This window comes from Mizuhopecten yessoensis, unplaced genomic scaffold (genome assembly GCF_002113885.1).
Source record: "Mizuhopecten yessoensis strain PY_sf001 unplaced genomic scaffold, ASM211388v2 scaffold6947, whole genome shotgun sequence".
Classification (NCBI taxonomy): domain Eukaryota; kingdom Metazoa; phylum Mollusca; class Bivalvia; order Pectinida; family Pectinidae; genus Mizuhopecten; species Mizuhopecten yessoensis.
In genome coordinates this window covers 78,779-89,674 of record NW_018406804.1, presented here as the reverse complement: position 1 = coordinate 89,674, position 10,896 = coordinate 78,779, and the positions used below count along the sequence as shown (strand labels likewise).

At 36.9% G+C, this 10,896-nt stretch overlaps 1 protein-coding gene across 1 annotated transcript in view; it reads left to right on the top strand.

Annotated features, from left to right (window-relative positions):
- The first annotated feature begins 51 nt into the window (after nucleotides 1-51).
- LOC110452871 (kelch domain-containing protein 2-like) overlaps nucleotides 52-10,896 on the top strand; it is a 77,622-nt gene continuing 66,777 nt past the window's right edge. Inside the window, exon 1 of the mRNA XM_021501592.1 lies at nucleotides 52-202. Within this exon, the coding sequence (XP_021357267.1) occupies nucleotides 74-202 (129 nt within the window). The 5' untranslated portion in view covers nucleotides 52-73. The remainder of the gene's footprint in view (nucleotides 203-10,896) is intronic.

The following is a 10,896-nucleotide window of genomic DNA, read 5'->3' as shown; positions in this document are numbered from 1 at the left end:
GCCCCGGTTCCAGTGAGGGCAGCTCAGCTGTTAGACACTGTTGAAGTTTGGTGGATCTTAAACACAACAAGTGATGACGTTTTGCACAACAACAATAGAAATGGAGATTGACAAAGAGAGTCATCCAAGGAATGTTCCTCCAAGAACAGGGCATGTCTGCGTGTATTACAACAAATACATGATGGTATGGGGAGGTTATGCGGTAAGAAAAGTCGTCAAACCAGTATTTTGGTGTTAATCCTTGTCGATGATAATATGAAATAGGTGAGACCTACTGTCCTGACAGTAGTCAGCGGGCACACATNGGGTGGGGTGTGTAACTTTAAGGTTCCTCATCCGTCCAAAAACCCTTGGGACAGTATTTGTTAAAATTGATGTGTATGTACACTATTCGGAATAGAAAAGTCCACGCCCTTCATAAAACTATAACAGAATGGCAAACATGCCCATATTTGAAGAGTTATTAAACTCTTTACTGTTGGAAGAGTGTATGGCCTAATGTGCACCGCCTTGGGGTGCGTTCAACAGGATGTCTGGGATACATGTAAGTTCGGCCCACATTGAAATTTGCATAATTATGACGTCAGAAAGCATACAACATCATATTGCCCCGCCAATGCCAGGCTTCCCATGTATGGCATTGGCCGAACCTGCCCCTGTGTCATGGGAGGAACCTGCCCAAAATTTAAATTTTAAGAAATCTGTATATTAGAGCAATACAATGTATGTATACCATCATGTGAAGCTGTCTGTTTGTAACACACATGCCATCAATAAGTAGCATTTCGGTTTACAAAAAGTCGGCAAAACTAGAAAGAAGTAACAGAATTCTTTCTGCCCTCTGAAAAATAATTTTCTCGCTTTTAGTAATCTAGAATTATAGTTTTCCTGGCATTTTTTAGCTCACCTGCAAGTGAGCTTATGTATGTCATGGTGCGGCGTCCGTCCGTCCTCGGCCTTCAACTTTTCCTTTAAACAATTTCTTCTGATGAACGGACAGGCCTAGAGTCATGATATTTGGCTGAAAGCTTTGTTGGTAGTAGACCTACAAAGTTTGAGAACGAAAATGACCTTGACCTACTTTCAAGGTCACAGAGGTCAAATATGTCAAAAACTTCAAATGACTTCTTCTGAAGAACTAAAAGGTATAGAATCTTCATATTTGGCTGATGGCTTCCTGGGATGTAGCTTAACAAAGTTTGAAAATGAAAATGACCTTGACCTACTTTCAAGTTCACAGGGGTCAAATGTGTCAAACACTTCAAACGACTTCTTCTGAAGAACTGAAAGGTATAGAATCTTTATATTTGGCTGGTGGTTTCCTGGATAGAGCCCAACAAAGTTTAAGAATGAAAATTACCTTGACCTACTTTCAAGGTCACAGGGGTCAAATATGTCCTTTCAGCGACTTCTGAAGAACTGAAAGGTATAGAATCTTTACATTTGGCTGGTGGCTTCCTGGGATAGAGCCCAACAAAGTTTGAGAATGAAAATTAGTTTGACCTACTTTCAAGGTCACAGGGGTCATATATGTCAAAAGCTTCAAATGTCTTCTGAAGAACTGAAAGGTAAAAAATCTTTATATTTGATTGATGGCTTCCTAGGATAGAGCCTGACAAAGTTTTAGGATGAAAATGACCTTGACCTTCTTTTAAGGTCACAGGGGTCAAATGTGTCAGACACTTCAAACGACTTCTTCCGAAGAATTAAAAGGCATAAAATTATAATATTTTGCTGGTGACTTCTTGGGAAAGAGCTCACCAAAGTTTGCGAATGAAAATGTCCTCAATCTACTTAAGAGGTCACAGAGGTCAGCAACATTTTAATGGATTTGTTCTTAAGAACTAAAAGGAATGGATTCATAAGATTTGGCTGGTAGCTTTTTGGAATAGAGCTAACCAATTTGAGAAGGAAAATTACATTGACCTACTTACAAGGTCACAGGGAAAAATATGTCAAGCAAGAAGAATCAAAAAGCATAGAATCTTATAATAATATTTTGCTGGTTTCAACAGACGGAGCCAACAAAGTTTGCGAGGGGAATATTTTTAGTGCAATATAATATTTAATGAGAATATCTTGCTATGGCTGCTTAAATATTCAGGTCAGGCCCTCTTGGGCCTCTTGTTTTGTATGAATATCCTGGCCAGTGAACTGCACTGCTAAAATCCTCAAAGTTGTAAATATTTGCTTAATACTAAAATATCAGGAGTGGTTGGAGTTACCCAAGGGCCGAACTGGCCCCGTTTTCCACAAGTTGCCCTAACCCCATATTGGAACCTGTAGCTATGGATCTGTCCTGGTTTGTTGTTTTAATTGTTTGCATCAATTACCGTTCTATTTGTTTGTTTTCTTCAGTTGGTACTGTAAAGTACTGAAAAGAGTATAAGAACGAAAACTAAAAAAGATGATTTATACAATTATTAGTGTTTGTCAATACTTGCATTCAAAAGAATCAAAGGTCTTAATCCAGAATTGATGCTTACATTTATATACAATTAGGATAATGATTATATTACGCAGTACATATTGAAGAGATTCTGTCTTTTTCTCTAGTTTTTTTGAAAGACAAAGAACATTCAAAGACACAAAAGTACAGAGGAATTATTAAGTCTTGAAGAACAGTCAAATATCCAATAATGCATACATTCATAAAAAACGAATTTTGACTTGGGCCTTAATTTGGCGTTCCTCTTGAAACTGCATGTATTTATACTTACTTGCACATGTCAGTAATACGTCAAAATATCTTCCTATCCATAATTATACTTATCGCATTTCCACTGTTTTCATTCAATCATTCTGATGCCAATACTGATCATATTGCAAAAACATATATACACCCAATTACTGTAAGAGAATTTACTGCATATTTTTCTCTGAAGTAATTTGTTAAGAAGAAGCGGTTGGCACAGCAAAACACGCCTTTAAAAATAAATCATGTTCTTAAAAATCAGGTTATGGAAAACTATGACATTATTCGGAAACGAAAATTCAAAAGATTTTTGTTGTTGTTGTGTTTGTTGAAAAATTCTGATAGAAAATGTCTTTATTTGAACTTGTGTTAAAATGTCTTCAGAAGAATTTTTTAAAAGTAACATAAATTCATGAAATACGTACACTACATCTAAGATATCCATTTTCTCGCACCTCAGACAGAGATATCCCTTACACCTTGGTTGGGATTTTGTTACAGAATCTTAACCCTCGATTGAGATAAGCCGATCTGGCTCAGTAACAGGTTATAGATTTTATTAATGTGTCCATGCCTACAATGAAGTTACAAATGAAAAAAATGTGCATTGAACTGTAGGAATAAGAATATATACTAAATAAAAATATTCTAAATTATGTGGTATAGCTGCAGAAAATTTTAGTTGGCTTCAGTGAATGTATTGTCAACATTATAATTATGATGACGCGTGTTAACAGTGACGTCACAGTCGCGTCACAACATGTTGTGAACGTCGATTTGGCATAAACGCAAAATGCGTACGTCTGGTATGCATAAACGGACTTATCAGTATCAACTGATGCTATTTTGAAGCTAAGGACAAATAACCAAGCGTATGCACTAGATGGAAACAATTTTCATTTTGGGAAAAATGAAAATATCAAAATAATATGTAGGACATCGATGGATTTCATCAGTAACATCGACTTGTAAAAAAATGTAGAATTGTTTCTGAACATAAAAATCTGCTGGAGATATGACAAAAAAAGCAAGGTATTCATTGATAATGTTAAATTCATTGTTTGTGCAATAAAAGAACATCAATGCAGGCACGGTGCAACGCATTTTGCCGTTTTTTGCGAGCCCGAACGACCAGAAGGACGAAAGTTTTTGAAGCCTTCATATAACATAGAATCAATTCACTCTCAATTTCCCATACTTTCCGTACATATGTTGCTATAATGGCTCGCACTGCTCGGCTGATCGCTTTGCGATCATCCAAGAGTGCCCGCTACGAGCTGCTATGCTGACGAAATCTTGTTTGTTTGTTTGATTGGTTTTACGTCCGCTTCACTACCGAGTAGTTTGGTTATCCAGCAGACGAAATTGATGCAGGTAGGCCTATTCCTTTGTAGTTCAAGTTTCCTCTGGTCCTGCGTATGCCCGGTCACCTTAGGGTTGCACATGCTGTTGCACCTAAAATTCCAATACCATGATAAGTCATATTGAAAGACCTCAATGAACAATCATGACTTAAATATGTAATTTGAATACATTGACTATAAAAACATACATAGCCAGATTAAAGTAAGCGAAAATAAGGCATAAAGACTGATGTCTTCATAAAAAAAGCTCACCAGACTTATAACAATGGCAAAAATCTTCTCATCATTATGTAGTAATCATGCATTTACTATTTGTTATTTGTTATTTTTGTTATTTTTGAAAAGAATCTTTTACATATCAATGCACAATGTCATTCCGATGAATTTGATGTCTTTAGTTTTCTGTAACATTTACCGTTAACGTTGTACGCCATTTTGAATATTTCCTTTGATCTTTTAAAATGCTGACATTATGTTAAAACTTGTTTTACACTCCAATCCAATATCAATGACAAATATTTGGTTAAGTTGTAATTGAAAAGATTACCCGAGCTGTCCTCTAACATTTGGTAACATTTTCAACTGCATCGCAAAAACAAAATGGCCGCCATGATGTCATATCCGATTTTTTTCTCTAATTACAAAACCTCATTTACAAGTTAATGTATTTAATTCATCTTGATGTGCAGATTATCAAATACATATCTTTTTTTAGGAAACATTTTTGAGTAAAATGTCAACTTCCAGTTTTTGGTAGGGATCAAAGCTCAAATGCACTATATTGGGTACCAACCTTAAAAAATCTTCTTCTCCACAAGGTCAAGAGTCTTGATATTTCATATTTAAGATGCTGAGATGTCTGGGTATCAGGTTTAAAAAAATGGTCGACATTGAATAATTATCAAGGTCACAATCAAGGTCACAAATTTCAAATGTTTAAAAAATTAAAATTTCTTTGATATAGAATATTTCGAAAATTGTTGGATAAATTCACTTTACACAAATGCGCACAATTTTGGCAGAAAACATTTTGAGTTTACCAGGTCGAGTTTTGAGTTATTCAGGGGTCAAACTTCATATGTGCTATTTCAAGATAATGACTTCAAAAAACTTCTTCTAAAGTTTTACAAGGGTAGAGTCCTACTATTTGATACATAACATGGTCAGGTGATTGACTATCAAGTTTGAAAAAATTATTGACCTTGAATGACTTTCAAGGTCACAGAGGTCATATATGTAAAACATATCGAAACTACTTTTTGTGTCGCCTGTGAAAAGCTGGTGACACATAGGTATACATTGCTATGTCGGTGTCCGCGGCGTTGTCCGCACAGAGGTTTTCGTATGATAACTTGAGTTTGTTTGTGCTGATCAAACTCAAACTTCATGCAGTGCTTCCTTACCAAAAGTGCTTGCTTAAGATTGCTTTTTAGGTCCGAAGGTCAAAGGTCAAGGTCACTCTTACTATAAATAGAAAATCTGTTTTTCGTGCAATAACTTGAGTATACTGCAAGACTTGGAACTACCACCTTATTCATGGGGTATACTAAACGGCTGTGATCTACCACTCAATTTCCCATGTATACTAAATGCCTTGAAAGTACCACTCGACTCGCCGTGTATATAAAACAACTCGGATATACCACTCCACTTGTCATGTATACAAAATGTATTCGATCTACCACTCCACTCAATGTGTCTACTAATTAAATGCCTTGGATCTACCACATCGTTCATCATGTATACAAACTACGCCTTAAGTCTTCAACTTGACTCACCGTATATACAAAACGCCTTGGCCATCTGACTCGCATTATATACTGGATGCATTGGATCTACCACTCCACTTGCCGTGTATACAAAACATCTTGGACTCAGGAAATACCCCACTACTCAGTCAGCTACTGTAGAGTTGCACAAGTTATTATTAGAAGGCCAAATCAGCCCTTACAGTGCAAAGCCCGTCAAATTGTTAGCCAACAATTTCTAGTTCATCTTCTTTTTCTTCTACACTTCATTTTGTGTGCAAAGGGTTCTTCGAAATGGAAGGAGGTATGCCAATGGTCTTTTGATGTATTGTAGGATAAGGGTTTGAAGGGGTGACAGCAACATATTCAAGTAGGTCAAATAAACTATATGGCCGGCATGACGTCATATCCAAAAAGTTTAAAACAGCCATAACTCAAAAAGTATTCTTTATACAGCATCCATATAATGATATATGTAGATAATCTTTGGGGCAAACTTTTTCTCATTACATGTTATTAGGTCAGAGGTCAAATAAAAAAGCTCGCTGTTGGGTCAAAGGTCACATTTTTTACTTTTTATTTTTATTTTTGGAGCAATTAAACTTCCAAGATGACCGCCACAAACTCTGATTGGTTAACAGCCTATACCAATATATTTCGTTAATGATATCAAACACGAAATTGATTTTTTGGAGATCATATAGAGATAAGCAAGAGCAAACTTTTTTGTTCATACTGTTTTAACAAAATATGTCAACTTCCGGTTTTCGGTAGGGGTCAAAGTTTGAATGCACTACATTTGGTAACATCTTTTTCTGAAGTTCCACGAGGTCTTAGTCTTGATATTTAATATGTAAGATGCTGAGATATTTCGGTATCAGATTTAAACAAATGGTTGACCTTGATCAACTATCAAGGTCACAAAGGTCAAATGTTTAAAAATAAAAAACTTTAATCAAGAATATTTCGAAAATTGTTCGTAAGATTCACTGTATGTTCAGGTATGATGTGGACAGCACTACAGCGCAAATTTTTGGCAGAAAATATTTTGAGTTGACCAGGTCAATTTGCGACTAATAGGGGCAGTTTTGGGCACTTCTGTAATGGTTAAAGGGGAGACATACATTTTTGTTCACCAAAACAAATATCAAGTTCTAATTGTTATATTTGCAGTGAATTTTAACAATTGACCGGGTAAATGTTTTGCCAATGATTAACTGAAAAGCATGCCAAATTGTTGATAATTTCTAGTTACTACCGTAAAAACCCATGTAATTTGCGCAGGTACTTTTGAGGCTGAAAATAAGTGTTAACGTATGAAGGTGGTGAAATTGGGAAAGAGAGAATACATGAATATATATAATGTATGGTCTAGAAAAAATGTGGCCAAAGACATTGAATTGTAATAAAACGAATCACAAACATTTCTCTTTTATTTTAGCTCACCTGGCTCGAAGGGCCTAGTGCTGATGTCCTGGCGCGGTGTCCGACGTCCGGCGTCAATATTTTACTTTAAACAACTTCTTAATAACCACAAGGCCTGAGGTGATGATATTTGGCCATATGCAAACTTGGATGAAGGGCTTCCAACTTTGTTAAAATAAATGACCTTCACCCATATTCAAGGCACAGGGGTCAAATATGTTAAAATCTTCAAACAACTTCTTAAGAATAACCAAAATGCCCAGGGTGATAATATTTTGCAAGTAGCATGCTGGGATGAAGGGCTACCAGGTTTGTTCAAATGAATGACCTCCACTCATATTCAAGGTCACAGGGGGTCAATTGTCTTTTAAAACTTTAAACAACTTCTTCTGAATAACCAAAAGGACCAGGATAACTTCTTCTGAATAACCAAAATGCCAAGGGTGATGATATTTGGCCAGTAGCATGCTGGGATAAAGGGCTACCAAATTTGTTCCAATGAATGACCATCACTCATATTCAAGGTCATAGGTGTCAATTGTCTAAAAAGAAACTTTAAAAAACTTTTTCTGAATAACCAAAAGGACCAGGATGTTGATATTTGGTCAGGACGAGCTGGGATGAAGGGCTACCAAGTTTGTTAAAATGAATGACCTTGACTCTTATTCAAGGTCACCGGGGTCAAATATGCATAAAAAAGACCTTAAAACCACTTCTTCTGAATAAGCATGAAGCCAAGGATGCTGATATTTGGCCAGTAGTATGTTAGGATAAAAGGCTACCAAGTTTGTTAAACTTTTTTACCTTCATCCATTTTCAATGTCACAGGGGTAAAATATGCTAAAAACTTTAACAACTTCTGAATAACCAATATGCCCAGGGTGATGATATTTGGCCAGTAGCATGCTGGGATAAAGGGCTACCAAGTTTGTTCCAATTAATGACCTTAACTCATATTCAAGGTCCCGGGGTTTAATTGTCTAAAAAGAAACACTTTAAACCTCTTTCTCTGAATAACCATGAGGCCCAGAATGTTTTTATTTGTCCAGTAGCATGCTTGGGTGAAGGGCTACCACGTTTGTTAAAATGAATGAGCTTGACTTATATTCTAGGTCACATGGGTCAAATATGTTAAAATTCTTTAAACAACTTCTACTGAATAACCATGAGGCCCAGGATGCTGATATTTGGCCTGTAGAATGTTGGGTGAAGGGCTGCCAACTGCATTTTTCACAATGTTTACACATGTGCTGAGAACAAAAATAGACTACATGAAAAGCTAGCTTTTGTTGTGTAGACACAGATTTGCAAATCGCCAAAAATCTAGTCTCAAACCAAATTCAATTTTTTAGCTCACCTGCCTGAAGTGCAAGTGAGCTTATGTCATGGAGCGGTGTCCGTCTGTCCTCCCCCTGTCCCTCATCCATCCTCGTCCGTCAACTTTTCCTTTAAACAACTTCTTCTGAAGAACGGACAGGACTAGAGTCATGATATTTTGCTGAAAGCTTTTTTGGTAAGAGCCTGGCAAATTTTAAGAACGAAAATGACCTTGACCTACTTTCAAGGTCAAAGGGGTCAAATATTTCAAAATATTCAAACGACTTCTGAAGAACTAAAAGGTATAGAATCTTCATATTCGGCAGGTGGCTTCCTGGAATAGAGCCCAACAAAATTTGAGAATGAAAATGACATTGACCGACTTTCAAGGTCACAGGGGTCAAATATGTTAAAATCTTCAAAATACCCTTCTTAATAACCAAAAGGCTCAGGGTACTTAAGGCCTGTATCATGCTGGGATGAAGGGCTACCAAGTTTGTTCAAATGTCGTAAAATCATCAAACAACTTCTTCTCAATGATCAAAAGGCCCACGGTACTGATATTGGGCCTGTATCTTGCTGGGATGAAGGGCTACCAAGTTTGTTCAAATGAATGACCTTGACCTACTTTCATGGTGACAGGTGATAAATGTCTTAACATCTTCAAACAACTTCTTCTTAATAACCAAAAGGCCCAGGGTACTGTGTTGGGTCTGTATCATGCTGGGATGAAGGGCTACCAAGTTTGTTCAAATGAATGACCTTGACCTACTTTCATGGTGACAGGTGACAAATGTCTTAACATCTTCAAACAACTTCTCAATAACCAAAAGGCCCACGATACTGATATTGGGCCTGTATCTTGCTAGGATGAAGGGCTACCAAGTCTGTTCAAATGAATGACCTTGACCTACTTTCATGGTGACAGGTGATAAATGTCTTAACATCTTCAAACAACTTCTTCTTAATAACCAAAAGGCCCAGGGTACTGATATTGAGTCTGTATCATGCTTGGATGAAGGGCTACCAAGTTTGTTCAAATTAATGACCTTGACCCACTTTCAAGGTCACAGGGGTCAAATATGTTAAAATCTTGAAAATACTTCTCAATAACCAAATGTCCCAGGGTACTGATATTGGGTCCGTTGCATGCTGGGATGAAGAGCTACCAATTTCAAATGAATGACCTTGACAGATATATTTTAAGGTCACAGGGGTCAAATATGTTTAAAATCATTGAATGACTTCTTCTTAATAAGTAAAAGGACAAGGGTTATGATATTTGGACATTAACATGCTGGGATAAAGCACTACCAAGTGGATGACCTTAGCCAAAATTCAAGGTCACAGTGGTCAATATATGTTTAAATCTTTAAATAATTTGTTCTGTATAACCAAAAGGTTCAGGTAATGATATTTTGCCAGAAGCATGCTAGATTGGAAGACTATAAACTCTGTACAACCTAATGTTCTTGTTCGACATTCAAGGTCACAGGTGTCATTTGTTTAAATCTTTTAATAGGTTCTTATGAATCAAACACTGATATTCTGCCTGTAGCTGTATTTTAGTCCACTTTTAAGATTACAAGTGTGAGATTTATACCAGGTGAGCGATGCAGGCCCATTGGGCCTCTTGTTGTAAATTTTGGACGTGTTTGGGACTGAAGGTTTCTCGCACAATTTCTTCGTTAAAGTTTTGTTGCAAGTTTCTTCAGTAGTGTACAGTTCAGTCAGATCATGTGTTATTGTCCTAATCTTTGGTATGGATGTTCATGTGGGGTCTAACAAGGACAAAATGGATTTAAATTAACAAACAAAAAATCATCGGATAGGGTCAGACGACAGACGGGCTTATTAGAGGGTCATTTGGCTATATTACTATAAGAGACTCCTGTAGAACTATGCACTGAATATCAATCATATTTACTTGGAAGCATTGATGGGAGGTGGGAATTCAAAATTGTACAAATTGTGGGGCTGATCTTTCAGATCTCAAGTTGACAGATGTATAACAGTTTATTAGCTCACTGGGTCCGAAGGACCAAGGTGAGCTTATGCCATACCGCGGCGTTCGTCTGCCCGTCGGCTGTACGTCAACAATTTCGTTGAACGACTTCTTCTTCTTAACCACTGAATGGAATACAACTAGATTTGAGGGGAAGCATCCCTAGGTAGTGAGGATTCAAAATTGTACAAATGGTATGGCTGATCTCCACAAGGGGCATGAGGGGAGGAGCCAAAAGGGGGTTATTTGGCTATATTGCTATAAACAATCCCTACCCGAAAACTGTATATACAAATGCTGGGTATAAAAAGACGAATGAAGTCATGATATTAGAATAGACTC